The sequence below is a fragment of the Fragaria vesca genome, linkage group LG2 (genome assembly GCF_000184155.1).
Source record: "Fragaria vesca subsp. vesca linkage group LG2, FraVesHawaii_1.0, whole genome shotgun sequence".
Classification (NCBI taxonomy): domain Eukaryota; kingdom Viridiplantae; phylum Streptophyta; class Magnoliopsida; order Rosales; family Rosaceae; genus Fragaria; species Fragaria vesca.
The window spans coordinates 22,454,898-22,479,403 of record NC_020492.1 but is presented as its reverse complement, the minus strand read 5'-3'; the positions used below and the strand labels follow the sequence as shown (position 1 = coordinate 22,479,403).

The 24,506-nt window shown below is 38.4% G+C and overlaps 6 protein-coding genes across 7 annotated transcripts in view; 5 read left to right on the top strand and 1 right to left on the bottom strand.

Moving 5' to 3' along the window:
- Positions 1-24,506, top strand: part of LOC101312889 (group 2 truncated hemoglobin YjbI-like) — a 771,661-nt gene that overhangs the window by 405,750 nt on the left and 341,405 nt on the right. The window lies entirely within an intron of this gene.
- LOC101290931 (uncharacterized aarF domain-containing protein kinase At4g31390, chloroplastic-like) lies at positions 376-4,721 on the top strand. The gene is made up of 14 exons (XM_004292841.1): positions 376-657; positions 871-1,077; positions 1,282-1,371; positions 1,506-1,652; positions 1,831-1,995; positions 2,131-2,271; positions 2,351-2,530; positions 2,761-2,956; positions 3,137-3,264; positions 3,452-3,523; positions 3,786-3,902; positions 4,018-4,134; positions 4,237-4,306; positions 4,455-4,721. The coding sequence occupies exons 1-14, from the start codon at positions 376-378 to the stop codon at positions 4,517-4,519; spliced, it is 1,977 nt and encodes a 658-aa protein (XP_004292889.1). The 3' UTR covers positions 4,520-4,721.
- LOC101315411 (HBS1-like protein-like) lies at positions 5,169-10,762 on the top strand. The gene is made up of 12 exons (XM_004292840.1): positions 5,169-5,247; positions 5,424-5,582; positions 5,697-5,806; positions 6,217-6,375; positions 7,041-7,118; positions 7,499-7,932; positions 8,035-8,145; positions 8,238-8,716; positions 9,096-9,264; positions 9,764-10,003; positions 10,093-10,224; positions 10,337-10,762. The coding sequence occupies exons 3-12, from the start codon at positions 5,701-5,703 to the stop codon at positions 10,466-10,468; spliced, it is 2,040 nt and encodes a 679-aa protein (XP_004292888.1). The 5' UTR covers positions 5,169-5,247; positions 5,424-5,582; positions 5,697-5,700; the 3' UTR covers positions 10,469-10,762.
- LOC101307270 lies at positions 11,958-15,119 on the top strand. Of its 2 annotated transcripts, XM_004291231.1 has the most exons (3): positions 12,565-13,852; positions 14,398-14,429; positions 14,636-15,119. In XM_004291231.1, exons 1-3 carry the CDS (start codon positions 12,957-12,959, stop codon positions 14,644-14,646), a joined length of 939 nt encoding a protein of 312 aa, XP_004291279.1. In that variant the 5' UTR covers positions 12,565-12,956; the 3' UTR covers positions 14,647-15,119. The 2 variants fall into 2 exon arrangements, with proteins under 2 accessions (XP_004291280.1, XP_004291279.1); XM_004291232.1 differs by lacking the exons at positions 14,398-14,429; positions 14,636-15,119 and adding an exon at positions 11,958-12,135 and having other exon boundaries at positions 12,811-14,254.
- Positions 15,506-17,914, bottom strand: LOC101294626 (zinc finger protein 622-like). The gene is made up of 5 exons (XM_004291188.1): positions 17,658-17,914; positions 16,715-17,290; positions 16,445-16,614; positions 16,110-16,325; positions 15,506-15,932 (listed from the first exon to the last, which is right to left on the bottom strand). Exons 1-5 carry the CDS (start codon positions 17,760-17,762, stop codon positions 15,773-15,775), a joined length of 1,227 nt encoding a protein of 408 aa, XP_004291236.1. The 5' UTR covers positions 17,763-17,914; the 3' UTR covers positions 15,506-15,772.
- LOC101293162 lies at positions 18,892-24,122 on the top strand. The gene is made up of 10 exons (XM_004291183.1): positions 18,892-19,250; positions 19,497-19,567; positions 20,260-20,345; positions 20,878-20,963; positions 21,065-21,186; positions 21,531-21,710; positions 22,526-22,796; positions 22,935-23,024; positions 23,226-23,310; positions 23,391-24,122. The coding sequence occupies exons 1-10, from the start codon at positions 18,995-18,997 to the stop codon at positions 23,800-23,802; spliced, it is 1,659 nt and encodes a 552-aa protein (XP_004291231.1). The 5' UTR covers positions 18,892-18,994; the 3' UTR covers positions 23,803-24,122.

Here is a 24,506-nt window from a genome sequence, read left to right as displayed (position 1 = left end):
GAAACGCTTCAGAAACGTCCGGAAATATACCGGATATTATTGACTTCGTCTCAAAGAAGAAAGAGAAAAGAAAGCTGAATCAGATACACCGGATCAATAACCGCCCTGATCCATTAGATTCCATGATTCAGATACAGATAGAACAAAACGATTTGGCAGGTTCCAGCACGTCACTTTCAAATTAGCCACTTTCCCATTTACGTTTTCGACTATCCAAAATAACGATCACACTGTTTATGTGGCCTCCTCTTCTCCACCCATATATAAATTTCTAAACCCAAAAATTTGAAGTGGTTGCAGCTCCACTCAGCTCTTCTCTTCCTCTATGCCTCGTCTTCAAAATCACCTCCACTGAAAAACCACACAATCCCATCCATGAATTCCATTTCTGTAAATTGCACCTGCGCTTCTCCCTTTCCCGCCAAGCACCTGAGCTCCGCCGGTCAAAGAAATGGACCGTCGGAGGCGTTTGATTACCGGCGAAGAGTCCGGAGATTCCGAGTTTCGAATGCCGCCACCGGAACGCGGCGGAGCTTGGCGTCGTCGAGCGGCGGCGAGGCCGGTTTCGGGAAGGTGATCAAGTCTAGCGACGCCATGGAGCAGCTCGACTTCGAGCGCGGCGTTTGCTTGCCGTTTCGCAAGTATACTCCCGAAACTGTATGCGGTTTCGAAACCTATATTCTCTCCATTTTGATCCGTTTGATTTTGTTTTTGTGCGAATTTTAGTGTTAGTTTAGCTAATTGAGTAGTTTATCGAGTAGAAATTAGTGTTCAATTTCCAGTGAATTTCGATGATTCTACAGTAGTGTGAATCTGGTAGAAATTATGACTCATTTGGTGTGGATTTTCGTGCCTTTGAAAATAATTCAGGTGAGGAATAAGGTGTTGGAATCCAATGGGGCAGTTGCATCGCTAATTTCGAGAGGTGTGGAGATAGTATGGACTTTGGGCTTGTATTGGTCTACCTTGATGTATGACTACTTTGTGGGAAGGGATCAAGAAGTTGTACCAAAGCGTGCTCGACAGCTTAGAAATCTCCTGTGTGATTTGGGGCCTTCTTTCATCAAAGCTGGCCAGGTGAGAATGACACCAGCAATGAAATGAAATTTATAATCACCAGCATGTTTGTATTTTTCTGTCATTTGATTGAGTTGAAAAGGGAATTTATCTGCTACTACAAATTTGAGAATCTTGTTGTGTACTGCCATTGAATTGTACGTTCATATGTTTGTTGAGTTTGCGTTATTGAATGCATGACTGATTTGACTCATGTATCGAAAGGTTCTTGCAAACAGACCTGATATTATAAGAGAAGATTACATGAATGAACTCTGCATACTCCAAGATGATGTTCCTCCCTTCCCAAATCAGGTGAAAACTTACTCTACCGAAAACATTATTCGTTTCCATATGCTTGTAACTTTCATGAGACAGATTTATGGTGCAGGGGTTATGAAAACTTATACTTGTATTCTAGTATCTAACTCAACTCCACATTTTTTCAGGTCGCCTTTGAGATAATTGAAGAGGAGTTGGGTCAACCCCTTGAAGCTATATTCAGTAAAATTTCGTCACAGACAATAGCAGCTGCCAGTTTGGGTCAAGTTTACCGAGCTACTTTACGTGACACTGGCGAGGATGTAGCTATTAAGGTTTATCCGATCCCATTAAGTATCACTGATGTTGAATATATAGGCTAGCAAGTGCCAACTTTTTATGTGCAAGTTTACCGAGAACTTGCACCGCTAGTTTACTTGCAGGAATAAGATTATAATGGAATCAGAACAAGCCCGACCAAATTATAATATTCAAATTCTGTTGTACTTGCAGGTTCAAAGGCCACAGATAGAACCTATCATTTATAGGGATCTTTTTCTGTTCCGTACTCTTGCTTCATTCTTAAACGGAATCAGTCTACAGAAACTTGGGTGCAATGCTGAGCTCATTGTTGATGAATTCGGTGAGAAGCTTTTGGAGGAGCTTGATTACACTTTGGTACCTTTCAGACCTGCTCTATAGAAGCACAAATAATAGACCTCGGATACCATATTAGTATTGCAATCTTTACTGTCACTGTAGTTGCATTTGTCTTTCTGGAAATTTTAATTACGCAGCATTTGTCTATTACAGGAAGCCCGCAATATTGAAGATTTTCTCGAGAACTTCAAAGATGACCCTACTGTCAAGATACCTGAGGTTTACAAACAGCTTTGTGGTCCACGTGTTCTAGTAATGGAGTGGATAGATGGTATCCGGTGCACTAACCCGCAGGTAAGTTGTCAGTAGAACAATGCTATTTCCCCATGATAAGATATCATTTGTCTCAATAATATCCCACCATGTGTTGCAGGCAATTAGAGAAGCTGGCATTGATGTGAATGGGTTCTTAACTGTTGGAGTCAGTGCTGCGTTGCGGCAGTTGCTGGAATTTGGATTGTTCCATGGAGATCCACATCCTGGAAATGTTTTTGCTATGCGTGATGGACGTATTGGATATGTAGACTTTGGGAATGTTGCTGTGCTTAGTCAGGTGAAATACATACTTCCTAGACATTTGTTATGTAGATATTGGTCTGTGTTTCTTTTCGCTTCATTTGATAAGGAGCGGCATTTTACATTTGTGTTGATAATTGGGCTTAATGCAGTAGACAGGATCATATGACGTCTCTCTTCAATTGGATATTAAGGCATAATATAAAGATATATAGCCTTAAGTTTGTTACTAATTCTGGTACTATTCTTAAAAATCTTTTATTTCAGCAAAATAAACAGATTCTGATTGATGCCGTCGTCCATGCTGTAAACGAGGACTATGTTGAGATGGCGAACGATTTCACCAGGCTGGGCTTCTTGGCTCCTGGGACTGATGTCTCTCCTATTGTTCCAGCTCTAGAAGCAATCTGGCAGAACTCTCTCGGAAAAGGACTGTCTGACTTCAATTTTCGAAGTGTTACTGGTAAGTTAATATCCTCCAAATTTGATGTCCATATCAGTTTTGTTTTTATGTCTGTCAACATTGTTTAAGAGCTCTTTGAAATACATTTTCCTCTCATTATGGACTGTGGTTATACATTGGCTGGTCTATTTAGGACACTCATGATAATTGTAATGAACTATGGGTGTTCTGCTGGTGCAGGGAAGTTTAATGAATTAGTTTACAACTATCCCATCCGTATTCCAGAGAGGTTTTCGCTTGTTATCAGATCTTTATTGACTCAAGAGGGTATCTGTTTTACTTTGCAACGAGACTTCAAATTTCTTGAGGTAAAAGGGCAGATCTTTTTCTTTTTCCCTTGGTACTTTCTCTTGGAATGTAGGTATTTTATAGAGAAATCCATTCAACCCAGGATTACAAGTTGAAACCTCAGATAAACTATTTGCTTATAGCCATCTTTTTGTATGACATGCTTTATTTTCCCACATGGTTGTTTGACAATCTTCAATTATATAGGTTGCTTATCCATATGTGGCAAAGCGCCTCCTAACAGATCCAAACCCGGCTCTGCGTGAACGCCTCATACAAGTAAGTTCTATAATGTCATTATAATGTGTATTGAATATTGGAGTACATGTTCACATGCTAAAGTGCCTTCCATTCTCAACTACTGGTTCTGAATGAAATGACCAGATATTTTATTTATTTTATGTTGTATGAAGGGAAATTGAAATGAGCAGTATTACCTATTTCTTATCATGAACTCAATCAGCCATGCCTCATCAACCATCATGGTTTTGGACTTGTAATCCTATAATAAATATTAATATGCATTTTTTGCTCTGTTTAGGTACTATTTAAGGATGGTGTTTTCCAATGGAAGCGGCTAGAAAATCTCATTGTTCTTGCCAAAGAAAATGTGTCAATGATGAGCAGCAATCCTGCATTGCAAGCGAAAGAAATGTCTGTATTTTCTTATGACCAATTTTGTTTATTCTTCTGCTTGGGAGTGGTAAAACCCTAATATATATATTGGTGCTCTTCTGTGTAGGCAAGGATCAAGAGTGTTGCCAGTTAACAAGAAACTGGACCTCACTGACACCATCAAAGATGGAGCTCGCCTATTCATCTTTGATGAAGGAATCCGTAGAAAGCTCATTCTTGCTTTGACGGAAGATTCAAAGCTTCACATAGAAGAGGTATGTAAATTACAATGAACTTTTCTTTTACCCACAACAAAACTTCAATTCTTCCTTTCCACTAAGTTTTGACAAGCTATGCTGTTAATGTCTTCTCTGTAGCTCGTGGATGTGTATAGACTGGTCGAAGATCAGATAGATATACAAACAGTTGCTGTGGAAGTAGCACGAGGTAAACTTCATTACAATTTACTCCATATATTCAACTCATTTTTACAAAAGCAGGCAGAATGGCGAGATGAAGTAAAACCTATGCTCCCCACTTCATTCCCGATTAATTTCTAGTTTGATATCTAAAGATATTGTGCTGTGGCTTGCAGATTTTCCATCGTTTGTGCGAGATGTGATGCTTTCGTGGAGTGATGCGGTCTTAACTGATAGATAGTTGGAAGTTTTGGAGTAGCTGCAAAGACAGAACGTACTATAGATACTGAGTATACAATACGGGTTGCCTGAAGTTGTAAATTGCCATGCAAATGTTGTAAATGAGTTACACTACCTCTGTAGTCTGTATAGAACCAAACATTTTGGTATAGCAATTATTTGCAATTCAAATATAATCTTTTGAGCAAAGCACTCAATTCCATAGCCAGAAAGGGATCTCCTTATGCTGAAGAAAGAAAGAAACAGTCTCCTATAAACATGTGATTCCCTATATATGCTGTTACGCGATCCATTTCTTAATGCACTAAATTTGAACCGAGGAACAAACTTCTTGTACTTTCCAATGCACTGAACTTTTCAAAAAAATGCACAGAATTTGGTAAATAATTCAAACTGAGAACAAGGAGATTGTTTATGATTTGTATAGAGCCTGTTGGTTCTTATCACAGATGAGATGTGTCTGACCGCCTTACTGCCCTTATAATGTATTATTTTAAACAGATTATAAGTCGAACTCACGATCTCACCAGTGAAATTAAGATTATATATTTTGGTTATAAATACAGACATGAAAATAATACTTTTCTCTTTTTGTGTTTCTTATATAAAAAGGGTTCAGGCCACGTCCTCCTTCAATCTTGCTGCAATGTCTAGAGTTTAGTTTTAAAGCGAGAGAGAGATAAAGAGCGAAGAAGATCAAAACGAACCATCTTCGTTGCTCTTCACCAGGTAAACCCTAATTCCTTCAACTCACTCCATCCGCCCCTAAATCTCATTCCGCCCTGAATTAACAAGTTGCTCACTTAGCTATTCAATTTAATGATCCTAATTATGTAAATCGAATGATAAATTGACAATGATAGCTGCTGATATACTTGTGTATGTTGATGGATGTTTGGGTGCAGCTTATTTAATATGGAAGAAAGACAAAACAGTATATTCAATTACAATAGCTCAGAATCAGACTCGTACAACGCTTTTCGACATTGATAAGCTGTGTTTTGTATTAGATTAAGCTTACAACAATTTAACAACCCTTGATTAAAGGGTTGGGCATCTTACGGGTATGTCCTGCTTCGCCACAGTCAGTTTCATATTTGTTGTGTCTTGGTTGAATTTGATGTTCTGTCTCTGTGTGCAAGTTTTGGTGGCTTTAATTGAGCTGTTTTTGTCTATAGGACAATGCCTCGTAAAGGAAATTTCGGACTTGATTACAATGATGAAGAGTACGATGTCTATGAAGATTATGATTATGACCACGACGATGATTTTGGAATAGAAACTAATGGTTAGTGGCATATGCTTTGTACATTACAGCTGTTTAGTAATGTGTTGAATGTAGTTCATTGAACAGAAGAGTGGTTAGCAGACCAATTTCACTTAGTGTGGACATGCGTGTTAGGAACTGGTTTTTCCTTTTGCTATATTCCGCTCTTACTTCAATGAAAACTGGCTTGACCACACTATTGTGTTGGATCATTCTTCGATCACCAGAAAACAAAAGCTTTATTTTATCATGAAAGTGCTTATGCAATCCAGACCGTGTTGGAGTTTTAAAAATCTCATATGATGATTTACTGTAGTCCAATCCGAAACATGCTTGTAAAATGAACTCTGCATGTTTTTATTCTTTCATCTGTTTACATTGTTCATTTACTGCTGTTTTACCGACTGGTAAACCTCTGTCTGCTATAATAGGCAAAGAACCTGAGTTAAAGCAGGAAACTGTAAGGCGTGATATTTGGCGTTGTTCCATTTGTACATATGATAATGAGGAGAGTTTGACTGTGTGTGACATTTGTGGGGTTCTTCGCAAACCTTTGGGTAGAGTTGGAAGCAATATCGATAAGAAAACAGGTAATGAATGTAACCATGCTCTATCAATTTTTTATATTCTCTTACCTACTGTGCAGTAAATGAGCAACTGTTTTATCATTATTATTTCTATTTTTCTTTTTGGCCTTTCAACTCTGTGACAAGGACGCCTTTAACTTAGCCCTCCTTTCAGTTTCTAGGTTAGTGTCCTTGTTGCTCGGGCTAATTTCAATTTTATTGCCTCCTACTATATGAAAAAGAGAAATCAAGTTTATTTCCCTTTTTTAGAGTAGATCTCTTTCATGCAGTTGAAGGCAGATGCAAAGATTCTGGAGCATCCGTGATGGCCAAGTGTCTTTTTGCATCGTTGCCGCGCAAGATAACCCAAAAGGCTGTATCATTTCATCAGCAGAATAATGATTTTCTGATAGAAGAGGGAAATAAGTTCTACAAGCTTGGGGATATCCAAGGACCCATTCATGAATTCCAAAACGCTTTTATTATTCATAAGAATGACAATATTAATATAGGTCTGCACCTTTTCCAAAAGATGATGTGGAATTGTAACTAGAACATTACCACTTTATTTGTTGAGAGATGCCTTATAATTCAAGCATTCGTTTGACTTTTGCTTCTTAAGAATGTTATTAGCAGAGATTGTGACTTACGTTTAGTCAGTTCTAACGATACTCGTGTTGATGATACAGCTCCTTTCAAGTTTGATGTTCCATCTCCAGATGATGTGGTTTCTAATGGATTGCGATCCTCCAAAGTGGGTTCAAAAGGTACTGTTTTATTACTGTTACTAGAACTTCATCGTGGATGTGATTTGGTTTGTTGCAGATTCCCGTCCAAAGAAGAAGTTCTGATATTTTTATAATTTGCCACGGAAAGAACCAGAGGAATGTGTTTTTTTTTTTTTTTTGGAAGTCTTATAAGTTCTCTCATGCCAATGTCATATATTGTAATGCTGAGTTTAGAGAAGGTTTAGGATTTCTTGCCAAAACTGGACGGAAATAAGTTTGCATTAGTTTGGGTTTTTTAATAATGAGTTCTTTTGTGTCAGCAAGAAACACATGTTTCTTAGAATACAATGAACTCTGTCAGTCTCTTGATCAATTAGTCTATACTTCTGGTCTAATTAGTTGCGATGTTTAACTTGCAGCCAGTGCTAGTGACTTACAATCTTCAGGAGTTTCCTCGAAGGCTGCTAAGAAGATTAGTGCGGTTAGTGCACAATCAAGTGCTGAATGGTCAGATAGCTCATCTACCGCGGCACGAAAAGACCAACAACCTAGATTAGATAAGGCAATTCAATCAGGGAATTGGGCAACTATACAATCAAATGGTAATTTGGCGAGCAGTTCATCCTTTCAGCCAACAAGCTCTCATATGGAAGAGGGCATTAGTTCTTTAGCGATTGGAGGCAAGCCAGAGTCTCTGACTACTAGCTCTAAGAACATGTCTTCAGATGCTAGATCTGGGCCTTCTAAAATTACTAACTCTAGGGGATCACATTCAAGAGCAGACTACAAACCTGAAAAATGGATGCTTCCTGATGAAGCTGTTGATACATTGACTCAACTGAATCTTGCAATTGTAAGCCTCCTAATTCTGGTTTTATATCCTAGTACTAGCACCAGTGTTGTTACTGTATGATATGATATGAAGCTAATTTTTTTATTTCACATGTCAATGTAGGTTGGACATGTTGATTCTGGAAAATCGACACTCTCAGGTAGACTGCTTCACCTTTTGGGACGAGTATCAAAAAAAGACATGCACAAATATGAGAAAGAGTCAAAGTCACAGGTAACCTCATTGCAATGTCATGAGTGAGTGCTTCTTAAGCTTTATTTTTCTTTTTTAATTCTTGTGTCAATTTGTATTTGCTATTTATACAGGGAAAGGGCTCATTTGTGTATGCTTGGGCATTGGATGAGAGTGCAGAAGAAAGGGAAAGAGGAATAACTATGAATGTGGCCGTTGCATATTTTGATTCCAGAAAGTATCATGTTGTTGTGCTCGATTCCCCTGGCCATAAAGACTTTGTTCCAAACATGATATCTGGGGCAACACAAGCTGATGCTGCAGTACTTCTTGTAGATGCTTCATATGGTGCATTTGAAGCTGGTATAAAGGGACAGACAATGGAGCATGCACAACTTATCAGAAGCTTTGGTGTTGATCAAATTATAGTTGCGGTTAACAAGATGGATGTTGTTGAATACTCCAAGGATCGATTTGATGAAATCAAACTGACTCTTGGAAAATTTCTCCGTTCCCGTGGTTTCAAAGATTCTTCAGTGTATTGGGTTCCATTGAGTGTCATGGAAAATCAAAATTTGGTATCAGCTCCTTCTGAGGCTCGTTTGTTGTCTTGGTGAGTTTGCTTGCTTTTATATAGATTATTATATTCTCATGTGCTAGCTAAGAATTCCAGTTTATGCTAGTCCGAAATTGGAATTAGAAAGGTAAAAACAGGAAAGTGCTAGTATGTGCATCTGTTCTTATAAAATAATTGAAAACAATTTGGCAGCCATGGGAATGAGATGGTAACTTGTAAATTATATATTCCATTTAAGTCATGACAATAATGAGATGGTAAGCTGCATGTCATGAAATAATTCCATGTTTAAATCACCTTTTTTTTTTTGGGTCTGAGGTAGATGTTCCGGCATTCTTATAACTATGTGAGAGAAACTTTTCAATCATATACTGATTTTGCAACAGGATAATAGACTGAGTTAATTGAAATGCAGGTATCGTGGACCTTCCCTGTTGGATTCAATTGATTCCCTTCAACCTCCCACAAGAGATTTTCAAAGGCCGCTGCTCATGCCAATATGTGATGTTATCAGATCTACTTCTCTAGGACATGTGTCTGCTTGTGGTAAATTGGAAGCAGGTGCTCTTCGAAGTGGATCAAAGGTATGTTGAGATAGAAATAGAGTTTATTGTGTAATTTCCACATGAAATGATATAATTAAGGTTGTCAAAAGCAATCAGACTGAAAGTTGGTAATTCCCAAATTGATAATTCATTGAATCAAAATCATAGATTTCACCTGTTCAAGGATGTACACACATAGTAACTATGCACATATGTATGTATATGAAGAACTGTTCTCTTATCAGACAATCCAAACCAGTGGTGGATGCTTGTTTGCACGTCTGATTCATATTACAACAATCTGACAAGATATTATATATAAATACATTCTAGTAGTCACAGTTTATATATACATGATAGGACATTAGCAGTTTATGCTTGTATATCACAGTTTATTGGTTATTGCATCAGTTGTTAAATAAGCAATGCGTGTTTCTTTTGAGATATCTTAGATGACGGTGATCTATGTAATATCATTATTACATGACAACAGTTTGTAGTTTTAGTTGTGCTAAAGCCATAAGCCCATATTCTGTAGGTTCTGGTTATGCCTTCGGGGGAAATAGGGACTGTCCGCTCTTTGGAACGAGACTCTCAGGCATGTTCCATTGCAAGAGCTGGTGACAATGTGGGTGTTACTCTGCAAGGCATTGATGGTGGTCATTTGATGGCAGGGGGTGTGCTTTGTCACCCTAATTTTCCGGTTGCATTTGCAAAACATTTGGAATTAAAAGTGCTTCTTTTGGATGTTGCCACCCCTATGTTGATGGGCTCTGAAGTATGTATCTGGCTTGAGAACAAATTCTTTGCTGTTTCCACTACAGTTCTTTTATAGAAAACGATATAACCTATGGCTGGAATGAGCAGGTGGAATTTCACATACACCACACGAAAGAGGCTGCAAGAGTTGTAAAGATATTGTCATTAATAGACGCAAAGGGCAAAGTGACAAAAAAGTCTCCTCGCTGTCTTCTTGCAAAGCAGAGGGCTGTTATAGAGGTGACTAAACTAAAAACAATCTCTGCTCTTTAGAGTTGCATGTTATTTGTAAAACACTACAGTAGCAATTGTAATCTTTATTCCGATTCTTGCTTGCTCTGCTATATTTCAGGTACTTTTGCAAGGGCCAGTTTGTGTGGAAGAGCATACAAATTCTAAAGCTCTAGGGAGCGTATCTCTGAGGGCATCAGGAAACACTGTCGCCCTTGGTGTAGTAAGCCGGATTATAAAGGAGCAGGAGTAGTTCGAGCAGAGTTATGGTTGTCATGGGAGAATGGAACCATTTGTTCATGTACACTGATTGCGGCGATGGGTTTAGCTCAGTTTTGGCTGAATGGTGGTTTTGTTTTGGGGTTGATTGTTGTATGTACATTAAGCAGTCTTGGATCATCTGCACAAGATGTTCACCACTTCAAGTGGTTTGTGTCTTTTGTGATAGGGGAGTGAAGCCGATACGGATTCTGTATTATTTATTGGTTCTTTCATGCTTGTAGAAGCAAGTCTTAAGTGATCAATAATGATCTCAAATAGAAATTCAGTTTTACGGATTTCTTTATCCCAAATCTGAAATTTGGAGGTCCAATGTGAATTCATATATAGCCACTAGCTGCTGGACTATTGCTTTGAAATGGGTCCAATTTTCTGGTTTCATATGAGAAAGCTCAAGAACATATTAATAATAACCCCAACTTGTTATTAATAGAGAATTAGAGATTAATAATCCACAGTTTATTTTAACTAAACCAGGACTTGTTCAAATTAACAAAACCCATCAATTTTTGGATGATCTAATGGCTTTTCTTTATTGATGACAGATTAATAGGAAGCCAATTGCATGCATTATCAACTATCAAGGTTCAATATCGTTCCTTTCATTTTACATTAAACCAAAATAGAAAAAATGGGAGACTTTTGAAGTGCGGTCTATGGAACACGAGGATTTGCAAGACCTAGACTTCTGAGATTTTGCACGTACGAAGTGGGCACAACTCCACACCCAACAAAGTCAAATTCTCTTCTTTTCTATTTCTGTTCTTCCAATCTTTATTTTACAAGTATTTTCCTTTACCACAGATTTATGAGTTTGAGTGAAAATGATATTCAAGCAAATATAACATATTGAAGTCAAATCCTTGTGATCTTATGCAAAAGAAGAACTTCTGATTTGCTTTCATTATTCAACATACACGGAAAGTAAACAATTATACGTTACGAACACAATTAACATTTTGAAGCGTTATAATGGTATGCACTTATTCAAAAAATGTCAACCTCATTCCTGAAAAATGTCGAATCGTTTTTTACCTCACTAAACTTGAGATGTGGTGCAAATCCCTTTACTTAATTTGTTAGAGTCACTTTAATACAAAGAAGTTTAGCAGAAGTAAATGACTCTAATTAAGAACAACCTGATAACACTACAAGGGTGTCCTTCATATAAATTGCGTCATCCTTGATGCAAAATTTGCAATGGCTAGTAATGGATGCTTCTGTCATTATTATCACATAAACTTGGTCAAAATACAAGGGTGTATCAGTCATTTGGTTTTGGTTGCCCTAAATATTATTATTTTGCATCTTATATGACATTCTGACCCAAGAAAAAAAAATGCATTACCTTTTATACTCCCCACTTTGAAAAAAAAAAAACAAAAACAAAAAGGGGAAGAAGAAGAGGAGTGACCCTACCAACCTACTCCTTCACAAAACTGACCTCCCCAAAGGGCCAAATCACACACACAGAGACCAAGAACAAGGCAAGAAGAACCCTCTCTCTCTCTCTTTCTTCTCTCTTACTCTCATCATATCAATTAAACAAAACCCAAATCAAAGAATTAAAATTCTCTGAGGCCCTCTGTCTCTATTGGGTCTATCTTCCCCATTCTCCACTCCCAGATTCTCATATATTAGGTGAGCCAGGTTCCATTTCTTGTTGTTTTCTGTCTCCAATTTCTGGGTTTTCTGGTTTCTTTCCTGAGAATACTATGCTTGTGATTCATAGCTGATTTGAGTTCATTGTGTTGATTTTGATGAATACCCATCAGTGTCAAAGCTCGTTTTTTTTTTTTACAGTCTGTTTTGATGGATCATTCTAGTGTTTCTGATCACCCATCTTCTTGGTTTGATCAATTTCTGTTATTAGTTCTTGATTCTGTTGCATATTTGCTTTGTATAAACTGGAAATCAATATGCTATATTTCCACAATGATGAATTGACTAGTTTTGAGCTCCCTTTTATTGATGGATCATTAGAAGAGTTGCTGGTTATGTTACTTTAATGTCTGAATCATATGGGTTGTTCAATTTGAGTAAAGTCAATAGGCTTGGAGTTGCTTGTTGGAATTAATTTGATGGCTGTTTCAGCCTGGTTGACTTTTTCTTTTTGGGTTTCTGTAATCAACATTCAAACATGAAGAATTGGGAAGAAACTTACGTGTAGCATGTTGGCTGCTAAGCAAATCAAAAGGGAGTTTAATTGATAACGTATATGTGGTGTTCTGTTTTGTTTGATTGATCAGCTGTTCTGTGTTCATACAGTTGTACTGCTCTATCTTGCCTTGTGCTAACCGTGCATACTTTATTTAGGTGTTATCATCTTGGATAACCGGCTCCTTAACCTGGAAGTTCAGTGGGTTTTGTTCTTGGAGTTTACGTTAGTTTAAGTGGTGTTTCTGATCCAAGTCTGCGGTGTGTGTCATGCGATTGTGCCTATTCTAAGTAATATTACGTTCATGGCCTTTGAAGCTTCTAATGGAAGAGGGCTTCAGCCCAGTTTATTCAATGTGGATGATATCGAGTTAAACACAAATTGGGAAGATGTGGCTTGTCCTATATGTTTGGATTTCCCTCACAATGGTGTACTCCTCCAGTGCACATCGCACAATAATGGATGCCGTCCTTTTGTCTGTGACACAAACCACTTGCACTCAAATTGTTTGGACCGTTTCAAAAGTGCAAATGGTATGTCATCTCCTTCAAAATCCGATGCTAGTCTGACAAGCGACACTGAGCCAGTGGCATCAGAAGACAACTGCAGGCCAACTTGCCCGTTGTGTCGGGGTGAAGTGACTGGGTGGGTTGTTGTTGATAAGGCTCGTGTTCATCTAGATGTGAAGAAGCGTTGTTGCGAGGAGCAACGATGCACATTTACGGGTACATACTTGGAATTGCAAAAACATGCTGAACTGGAGCATCCTCATTCTGAACCATCAAAAATCGATCCTGCCCGGCAGCTTGATTGGGAAAACTTCCAACAGTCTTCTGAGATCATTGATGTTTTGAGCACTATACATTCAGAAGTCCCTCGGGGGGTTGTTTTAGGTGATTATGTGATTGAATATGGTGATGATGAGACTGGGGATGAGTTTGAGGACTTTCATGGGGATGAACGTAACTGGTGGACCTCCTGTATATTGTATCAGGTATTTGATAACTTGAGGAATTCTAGAAATAGAAGAAGATCAAGAGTTGGTGACAATAGAAGAGGAGGCCGCCGAGCAAGCTATGATGCAAATTCTGATGACGGTTCTGTGACATCTGTTGATTTCACAGACTATAGGGCAGATGAGATTGATGATGACTTTATGAGTTCAAGTGGTTCCTCCAGGGGTGGCTCAAGTCATCGCAGGTCTGTACTTCTTTTTCGTTTCTGTATGTGAATTAGAATAATAGATGTCCTTATTCTGATTCCATTCTTCCATCTACAATTGTACCTGTAGATCAATTTTTGATTTTCATTTGGACTGGTCTGATGGTCACATAAGTGGACCTGAAACTATTTAGCAAAAACAAAAGTCATCTGACAACATTACTCTCTCTCTTTTTGGACAAATTCTGGTCTGCAAGAAACTAAATGCACCATCTTTCTGAGATTCCACAACAAATGTAACATTCAATTGATTTTCATTTCGGTACCTAATAGGGACATTTTGATGGGGTTTGGGGAGCTTAGTATTTGCACTGATACCTTAATGCTTTTGTTTTAGTTTGTGAGAGCAAGACCCTATAATTCATTGGTTTTGCGTCTTTACCTATGATTTATATCTATTGTTCTTTACCTATCATTTGCACTGATACCTTAATGCTTTTGTTTTAGTTTGTGAGAGTAAGACCCTATAATTCATTGGTTGAGTCTTTACCTATAATTTATATCTATTGCTCTTGTATTTGCAGTTCCCGTAGACGGCGTTCTCGCTTCTATGACAGTTAGGTATGCTCTATTCATTGATTGCCCTGCATCTTCTTGTGTAGGTTTTAGTTTACTGCAAATCTGGGTCTGAACATCATTACCAAATTGTTTGTCTGTAGTTGGTTTTGAAACTCAAGTTTATCAAATATCAGATCCCTGAATTCGTAACACTATTTTGGCAACGCTATATCTCATTAGATCTGGTGTTATATCTTCTGGCAGTTCTTAAATAGAATAGAAAGGAAGGGAAAGACGGATAGAGGTCCATTGGAAGAAGGGAGGTGGAAAGCAGTGGGATGCTTGCTGTAGATCTCTTCAGTGTTTAAACATGCAGAAACTGCATCGAGATACAGTGTTAGCTTTTCAAATCAGTAATTAGATGTACTGATTGGATATCACATGACAAATCCGTTGGCTGCATGGATCCCTTTATTAGAACTATCATCTTCTTGCATTCAGTTCAGTGGTCTAAAGGACTAGTGTAATATATAAACAGCTGTGGAAGGTATGATGTTTCTTCTGTTAACCTAGTGATTGCTCACCCGAATCGTTTTAAAAGAACTTGACGTCTTTCCAATTTGTATTTTACATTTCTTGCCGTCTGAAAATGACATCAATGACATATCTTGTTGGAACTTGAAAGCATATACGATGTAGGCTTAGTTTAGGTAACAACCTTGTGTCATGCAGTTGTTAAAGTCAATTTGTACCAGAATGTCCGGTTCTCTATTCATTTAATCATTTTATTCACAAATTGAAATTTCCCACCTATAATCAGATTTTAATTTTATGGACTAAATCATAAGAATGAAAACATAACCAAACGCTCTTGTTTTGCGAATAATGTCACAAAAAATCAAATAATGTCACAAAATTTTCAAATATTGCATTGATGCTCATCTTGCTGCAAAATATTAGTCAGCAAATCTGTAAGCAACAGGTTTAGGACAATAAAATTCAGTTCTGTTCACCTTATTTTATGAGTAGGGATGTAGTCACATCACTATTTCGCGTGTGAATGAACTGATGAAGTTAAGTATCAACGAAACCTATGTATTTGAGCCCAGACGAGGAATAATTTGTTTCGAAGTGGATATGGAAGGATGAATGCTGCACTAGTATTGAAATCTGAAATAAACAAAATTTATAGAAAAACTGAAAAACAATGATCATGAACACAAAGCTAGGACTTCAAATTTGTAAGTACTATAACCCATAACCCAAGATATTTTAAAGATGTTTACTGGTAGACAAATATTACATTATGTTTACTGGTAGAAACTGTTACTAAATATTACTGAGAAATGACAAGTATGGAACAGAAGAGACTTCCTTGGGCCTAGCACACCCTTGAAAGGACTAGTATGGAACGTTACTGGGGAGGTTTCGGATCACATTGCTCTTCATTCCAATCTTACTGCGCATGGCCTCAACTCCTGATCTTCTCATTTCCTTCAATACTTTCATCTGCACCATACGTTCCTTTGACTGCACAGTTGCCAACCCCATGCTCTTGTACCTGAAAATAAGGATCACGATTTTCTCCATCAGCAAAAGCTCCTCATGTAAATATTGACAACAGAAAAACATGAGAAATTCTCTTTATTTCCTCAAAATCTAGATTAGATGGGGGCACTGCCTCATTGTTCACTTGAAACTACAGAGAAGACTCAGCATAAGGAATTTAGAAATAAACCTTGCAGCCACTGCAGCTGTGATGGCCATATGGTTAGGTGACGGGCGTGGTTTCTGGCGATAATAGCGCATAAATTCCCGGGAACCGAGTGCTTTGCTTGATATCCCATGATCAGTTCTTGTAGTAATGATGAGCTCAGCGCCACCGCTCCCAAGTTCGACACTATTGGCAGTCTCACCTGATACAACTAGTTGCTTGCCAGCCTCATCAACATAACTGAAACCCAAGATGAAGCAGTCCAATTCAGATATACTAACATGAACTAATGCTTAAGACTACAAAAAGAGCAGCCAACAGAATTATTGAGCAAGGCAACGTATGAAAAGGAACAAAACCTGCTGCTGTAATCATAGAAATCTTCCAACTCTGCTTCTTCTTCTTCATCACCATCTCCATAGTGTACCTTACAGTGGCTTTTCGCCACCATATGCTTCCTAACTGCTTCCAAGCTGGTAAAGGGTTGACACCTGTCATTGCAGTACAGACACATGAAATCCCTTTTGACCTGAAAAAAGCAAGCCATGAAAGTGAGCCAATTTCTTTAGGGGAAAGCCCAATAGGTAACAAGTTTTTCTCAAAAACAAACATGAGAGAAGATTCAGTACCTTAAGACCAAGATAAGTGAGGAAACCTTTCGGGTCCTTCAAATACTCAATGTCAGGAACGAAGAATCCATGATGTTTGTGCAAGTGAACCATGCAGCCCTGTAAGGTCTTATGTTCTTTGTCACACATAAAGCAACATGATGGGTCCAACTCCTCATAGTCATCATCATCATCTTCATCCATATCCTCATTAGAAGCATGCCCATCTACATTCATACCAGTCAAAGATTTTGCCAACTCATCCTCAGGATCAACCTCCTCCCACTCATCTCCACTCTCATCACTCTCTTCACTCCCCTCATCAATTTCCTCTCTTCTGACGGGAGCTTTTGCACGACTAGGAAGCGGCCTCACTATCGCTTTGTCTTCTTCCTCATCACCGGTCCCTTGAGCAGCCTTCATAATGTGAGTTCGCGATTTCAGATGCTCAGCATGAGCCTTGGAACTCCTATACCCTTTCCCACAGAGCGCACAGCTGTAGAGCATTGGCGTTGCATTCGCACCGTTCTTCTCCATAGCAAGCGCAGCTTGTCGTGCAAGAAACAATGCTTCTGTCACTCCAGGAACCCCAGCCACCTGATGTAACATCAAAAACACAACCAATGTGAGATCACTTCAACCGCAATTAATCGATAAATGCTCGGCTCAACTAACCAAGCATATAAATGCCCTAGATTTCTTCCGAAGAACAAAATTTCTCAGCGAAAAAATATCCATAACAAACTAACACACCTAAACAGTGGAAATAAATCTATAATTTTCTAGCTCGTCTCTATCAACACAAACAAAAGTATCACGATTTTCACATGCTCTGTATAGAAACAAAAGCTTAAAGAAACAAATTCAATTCATCCTAGAAAATTGGAAATTCCAGTTCCGTAATCGAAACCCTAATTCAGAAATGAAATCGGTGCGGATGAAAAAGAAGAGAAAGAAGGGGGACCTTGCGCTTGAGGTTGTAGCGGTGCCATTCGGACTTGTAATGGAGCCTCTGCTCGGCGTCGTCCTTGAGCTCTTTGTTACAGGCGTTACAAGCTAGCCCTGACATCGTCGATCGCGGGAATGAAACGGCTGCGTTTTGATATGAAAGGAGAGGCTCTGGCAGTGGTTTTATAAGTGGGAAGGAAATGCGCGACGGCTCGGAGTCGGTGTGTTTAGGGAAACGGTGAGTTATAAGGGAGGAGGTGCGCTTTTGCTTCTGCTTTGATTGCGCAAGCGCTAGCCTCACCGTTTCGTAGGTATTGAGTCTCATGGGCCTTCACTGTTTTTGAGTTCTTTGGGCCTGAACTTTGGGCCTAGTTTTCGAATCATAGCCCGAAATTTTTGGTCGTTGATATTTCATGCAAACAGGCCTGTTTCTGTTGTCTGGAATGCTAGCAACGATCTCCCTCACGTTCGCTCTTGAGAAGTCATTGGTGGATGGGGCCTCGTGGGTCACTCATGTTATCGTGGCATGCAATGGAGGGGCGAGAGTCGGTTTGGCCTCTCTGCCCCCGTTTTGTACGCCACACTAAAACATTTCTACGTGTTATGCGCTTATTCGAAATACTAACCTGGATCACACGAATGGTTCATCCTCTATAACATGGTTGCTAAATTCGTAAACCTACGCTCAAGGCATCAAGTAGTCATGTTGTCTATTTTGACCTCTTCACTACTATGAGGAGGCTGAGGCACTATATTTCAAGCATGGCCACATTTCTATTGCAAAACACTTGTTTATGTTAGAATTGAATAGTCTGATTGACCAAATGTTATTCAAGGAAAACACAATAGCATTCATCAGCAAATATACAAAAACAGTGTAAGCAACTTCCAAAAATCATATGATGTCTTACTATATCATATACAGTTGGTTGGTTTCGTGTAGAGAAAAATCAAAGAATAATAAAATGAATGTGAATACTAACAAAAAATTCCTATTAGCTAGCACTAATCAAATTTCCACATCAAAACCAAAAATAAAATGTAAAATATAAAAATAAGAAAAGAAAAAAGCCGTTAATCGAAATTTGAAAGAAAATAAAAGAATAAGAAAAAGGCTGCAACGTGTCGCCGAATAAAAAAAGGTTGCGCTCCTCCGTCTAATCCTTCCGCAGCCCAAAAAAACAAAAAACAATAACCGCTACAAACCTGGGTCCTCTTCGTTTCTCAACGGCCTCAATCCTCCTCTCCCTCCCAAAACAAACACAGCAGAAGAAGAAGAAGAGAGATATGAGACTCCACAACTAACCCTCTCTTTCTTTCTCCCTCGCTTTTCTGGTTTCTCTTCTCTCTCTCATGGACTCCATTCCCAGATCCCGGCGAGCCCTAGAACCCGGATCCGGCGGGAAGATTGTCCGAACCCGACGACTGGCTCGCACCAGGACTCCCTACGACCGCCCTGCTCTCACCGCTAATCCTCCTCCACCTCCTCCCGAAAGCCCTAATTGGCTCGCTAGGTTCCTTTACACCCCTACGCGCTCCATCGTCAGTGGCGCCGGCAAGGTCCTCTCCTCCGTCTTCCGCTCCGATTCGTCCTCCTCTTCCTCTTCAGGTTCTAATTCTAAGCTCATATCCTCCTGTTATGTAATTTTAATGGTGATTATTTGATTAAACGAAGCTAGTAGTTAGTGTTTGGAGGATTTCGGAGTTCGAATTGGTGGAGCTATAGTGAAGTTAGTTGGATAGGTTTACATGATGACATTATTTCTGTGCTGTAATCTAGCATTTAGAGAGCTGGCTGTTTCGCATGAGGTATTTTCCGTTTTTCTTTTTTAATGGATTTTGTGTAATTTTTCAGAGATTGGTAGTGATGATGAAGAAGGTGATGATGATTATGTTTCGTCTCAAGAAGACGATGGATTGAACCAGGTAAATTGATGTAGAAATCAGATTTGTTGTGCGTAAATGTTTAATCTTTTGTATGACTTTGGTTTGCTACTTGTTGTACTGGTAACTATTTGAAATGCATAAACATTTTGAGATTTATCAAAACTGTCTGCAATGTCAGTGGAATAGTAGAGAAAACTTACTGATGATAAATGAGATTTTTTGTTTTCTCACTCACCCAGATATTAGCCTATTAGAGTTTAATCTCCAGTTTAGTCAATAATCAAATTGAAATCAGCATACCTTCACTTCTGTAATGTGCTCTAGCTCCTGAAAAGTGGAGTTTTTAGATATTTAGGTGGAGAATATATAGTCAGGTTGCTGAGGGCATATTGTGAGGTGGTTAAGAATAATCAGCAGGCTTTTGCAGCAACAAGGGTAACTTTAAGTTGTTTCAGTGGGATATCTGGGAGTTATATGTTGTTGAAAAAGGCTGTTGTTACCGGTTTAGTTAGCAATGATCTGATTCAAGGTTTAGGGTTTAAACGTCCTTTAGTGACACATACACTATGAACAGTACTACATCACCTGTAGTTAAATTCTGACCTCAGCAACCTTTTCAAGTTCATGTCTGTATAGGATGCATTAGATATATGCACACACACACATATGGCTTGTCTGGTTTGGTTTTCGTTTTACTACACATGCACTACTGATTTTTATGGTTCGCTTAGAGGAATGGGACATCAGAACCACTATTCAGGCAGGGGGAATCCAAGCATGCAATTGAGCAGCTGCTGAGGCAGGAGACCTTCTCGAGGTAACACTGTATTTCCTTGAAGCAAAACCTTGTACTTCTTAAATTTTACATTTGGAGTTCCTTGGTTATATCCTGCATCATTTGTTTCAACTTTTATATTGGTCACATATTTGTTTGTTGTTCTGTTCTGTTTTTCCTGGAAGAACTGTTTTTGTGTTGATATTAGTTGTATCCCTACGTATAATTTTACTTTTCAGTGAGAAAGAAAATCTACTTGATTTATTTTCTACATTTCACACTTTAACTTTTAGTATTTCCACGACTGCTGTGTTCTTGAATCTCAATTTTATGTGCTGTGGTCCTGTGGAATATTCTTTGAGGAGGGATACTGGTCAGAGAGATCTTTTATAAATAATTGGTTTAATTCCAAGTTAAGGGCATGCAAAATGGGGGTTTCTGTGAGTTTAACGGTGACTAAGTTGGTTAAAGTCTGTCTTTTATTGAAAATAGTTTATGGTTATGCATCATTTTGCTAAATTTTTCCTTATTTTCTTTTGCTAATCAATTGACTTCAACTTCACATTTTGTCCAGGGAAGAGTGTGACAAGTTAATAAAGATTATTAAATCGAGAGTCGTAGGCTGTACCAGCACTGAAGATGCGCAGAATACCAGACTTAGTGAGATGCCTAACAATATAACTCGCAATAGAAGTGCTTATATGTAGGACCAGAACCTGCCAGTTCAACCTATTTGACTTATGGTGTTGATTATATCGCAGATATGGATGCAACTGATCTTTCTGCAACAGCTATTTCAGAGGCCAAAAAGTGGGTAATGGAGAAGAGGTTGGGATCGGCTTCAAAGTCAGAGTTGGGTCATGGAACGATTCTGTTTCCACAAGTTAGTTCCCTTTCATCTGATATTGTAGCATGGCTCTCTCTTTATATCTGTTTCTCTTCCCCCATGTTTGGTATTTAGTCTTATGGTTAAAAATTTGTATGTTCCATAGAAAATTTTACCTACTCGTATGAAGTTGATAATCAGAAATTTGTAAAGATCGCCGAAATAAGAAATAAATATTTTACCTAATACGTAAGAAATAAGTATGCCTCTCCAGTTTGTGAGAAATTTGGCAGACATCAAATGTTTAGTAATTTAGTAAATTCGCTGTATCATTATGATTTCTATGGAAAGAATGACAATGCCATGTTGGTTTTTACTTCAATTTGATTCTTTTGGTGCAGGGTGCTGAAGATGATGGTGGTTCCCCAGTAGATGTGGCCAAATCTTACATGCGGGCACTACCTCCGTGGGCATCTCCTTCAAGTCAGCATGGAGAATTGAGATCTACATCACCTCTAGGGTTGCAACTTTTTAATGAAGAAACCCCGTATTCACTTGGTGGAACTTCTGTCACTTCCAAGGTAACATATGAAATTTCTAGTAGTGTGTTGTTTTTGTTCTTTGTGACTTGTAGGGCTTTGTCACTGCAGTAGAACTGATTACTATTTGAAGGCTACTTACTCCTTTACAAAATACCAGTCTTTAATTATTGATAAAAATCCATGTGACAGTCTCTTGCTCCCTTCCTAGAAAAGATTGAGGTTGGAGATAGTGGAAAACTTGAAATTTATTTTTGTTATGAATTAAGTTTTTGAAATGAGGTAATGACTTTCTTGGAATCAGGAATAAATAGATTCTGGCCATGGTATAGACTGGTATGTGTGACCATGAGCGTAAGCCATATGGAGTTGCTGATTTTAGGAAGAGTGTAGTACTTTCACTGAAAAGTAAGAATGTTAATTAATGATGTGGTTGCGATTAGAATAGCTTATCATGTAACTGATAGCTGTTGAAGTTGTAAAACATAGGCCTACACTGATGAAGATTGATTCAAATGGATCCCCACTAATCTCTGTGTATTGAGGCAATGTTATGAATCCAAAGACTAGGCATTTGACAATTACATCAGGGAACTTTTGAAAGAACAAAAAAAAAAAGTATCTGAAGCAGTTGGCAGATCCTTATTATATTAGTAAAGTATTCGAACCAATGTTGACCTTGAACCTAATATGTATGTTTCTTTATTTCTGTTATTATTAACTGTGAGAACAATGAATTGGCACATGTTTTCCATTTCCTTGGTTGTTAAGTTAGGGAAAGAGAAACGAGGATATTTGTCTTTATTTTTAGATTGGTGTGTGATGTTCATGTGGTGCAAACTGAAATTTCAATGCAGCTGAAAAGAGACGCCCCTGCTACTGGGTCATGGAATATCCAGGAGGAAATACGAAGAGTGCGTACAAAGGCAACAGAAGAAATGCTTAGGTCTCTACCTTCAACGAAAATTGATTGGTCTGCATTTTCTCGGGAAAACAGAAGTACCTTGAACTCTTTACAAGATGGAAAGCAAGAAGCTGATTTGGGAGACAAACTTAAGAATCCTATAACAGCTGCAGGTTTAACTACGGACCCGCCTTTAGGCATATCTACAACCCATAGCTTTGATGGTATGTTTACTTTTATGATTTGAGTTATCTGTTGTTTAATTACAGTAATATGTTGTCATCCGTAGTTGAACTGGCTTAATTTTTTAATTGTAAAAAAGAGTAAATTGTAATTTGGATCCTCATATGTCATTAATTCAGTTACGGAGAAGACACAAGATGGGCTGCAAAAAGAAGCTTTGACTAGTGGGACTGAACAGCCAGATGCAATTATAGAAGGAACCATACAATGTAAGCTCCTTTCATACATTGGTTGCCAGGGTTTAGAAGCAAGCATTATGCTGTTCTTATTGTACAACTTTTTAACTTACTATGCAATAACCAATTCTATCTATTTCATCGTTCATACGAAATCCTTGTCGTATAAAGTTCCTGCTACATGTTTTACTGTGTTTACATGAGTTCCCAATTTTTACACTTCGTTTGTTCCAGATTCAAAGGTGCATGACCAAACTTGTTCAACAGAAAAAGATGCAACTGCCCATACCACTAATGGCTTCCCTTATTCAGAACCAAGGTTAGCATTTGTTGAACAAATTGCTTGGGGCTGCATCGTCCGTGTGTAAACTTAATGAGTTTGTTTCCTATATTGTGTAGAGAAGAAACCACTGTGCTAAACGGAGAAATAAATCAGGTGGGTTCAAGTCATGGGAAGATGGTCACAACTCTCCTTGTGGAGGAAACCTTTGAGCTTGACAAGGTCATCTTGGAGAACAATGAAATGGATATTGATGGCATGACGGGCCCTGAATCTATGCCTGTGAATGCAGCCAGTGTTGAGGCATCAAAAGTGAATGTAAATGATATAGATGCCTCAAAGGGCAATGATAGTGCTGCAAGTGGCTCCCAAAACAGTTCAAGTATGCCGGATGAGTTATCGCAGGAGCTGACCCAGTCTCAGCCGAAATCAATTAACATTGCGGTAGCCAAGGAAGAGGGTGTTGTTCAGAAGCCGAAGGCAAAACGACTCACCAGATACAACAGGAGAGGCAGGCCACGGGGCAAATGACCGCCGAAATGCACCTTTGTATCTTAGTCTGTAACTTATTTGTACACTAGCCCCTGTAATCTGGCAAATTAATAATTTTTTTCTGTCTTGTTCTGTATCAGTGAGGTAGGAACTACTTGGGTATTTATGCCCTATTTAGTCCGTGTTTAGCTAAACTTAAGTTGGATACTGGGAATCTTTCTCCAGAAGTAGAATTTGATCAGAATTGTGTAATCTGAGAACCCCATTGTAGGTGAGAGTCAAATTCTTTGAGTTCGATTATAACGCATTTTAACAATGTTCACTTCCTAGATATAACTTTAAGACATCAAAATTAACTCAATGGTGTGGATTTCCTTGATTTGGCTAGATCATATTTTCTCATCTCGATCGTTTGGTTTTTAGTTTCTAATGATTAGATACAAAATTTCAGCTAAGTTATCGAAACTATAGTAAATCAATAAACGAACCGAATCTGTTCAACATGAATCGTTCATGTTTATAATCGTAAATCGCAATTTTGGATATGGCTGAAAAGTTACAAAGTCTGTCAAGGAAATCCGCCCATTAGATTAATTAGAAAATTTCATATAAGTCTACTTTGGGACATTTTTTCTCATAAAAGTCCACCCAAACATTTTTACCCACATAAGTCCACTTTTAAGTCTAAATATGTCATTTTGCTTTTGCAATGTACCTAAAATACCCTCTCTCTTTACAGCAAA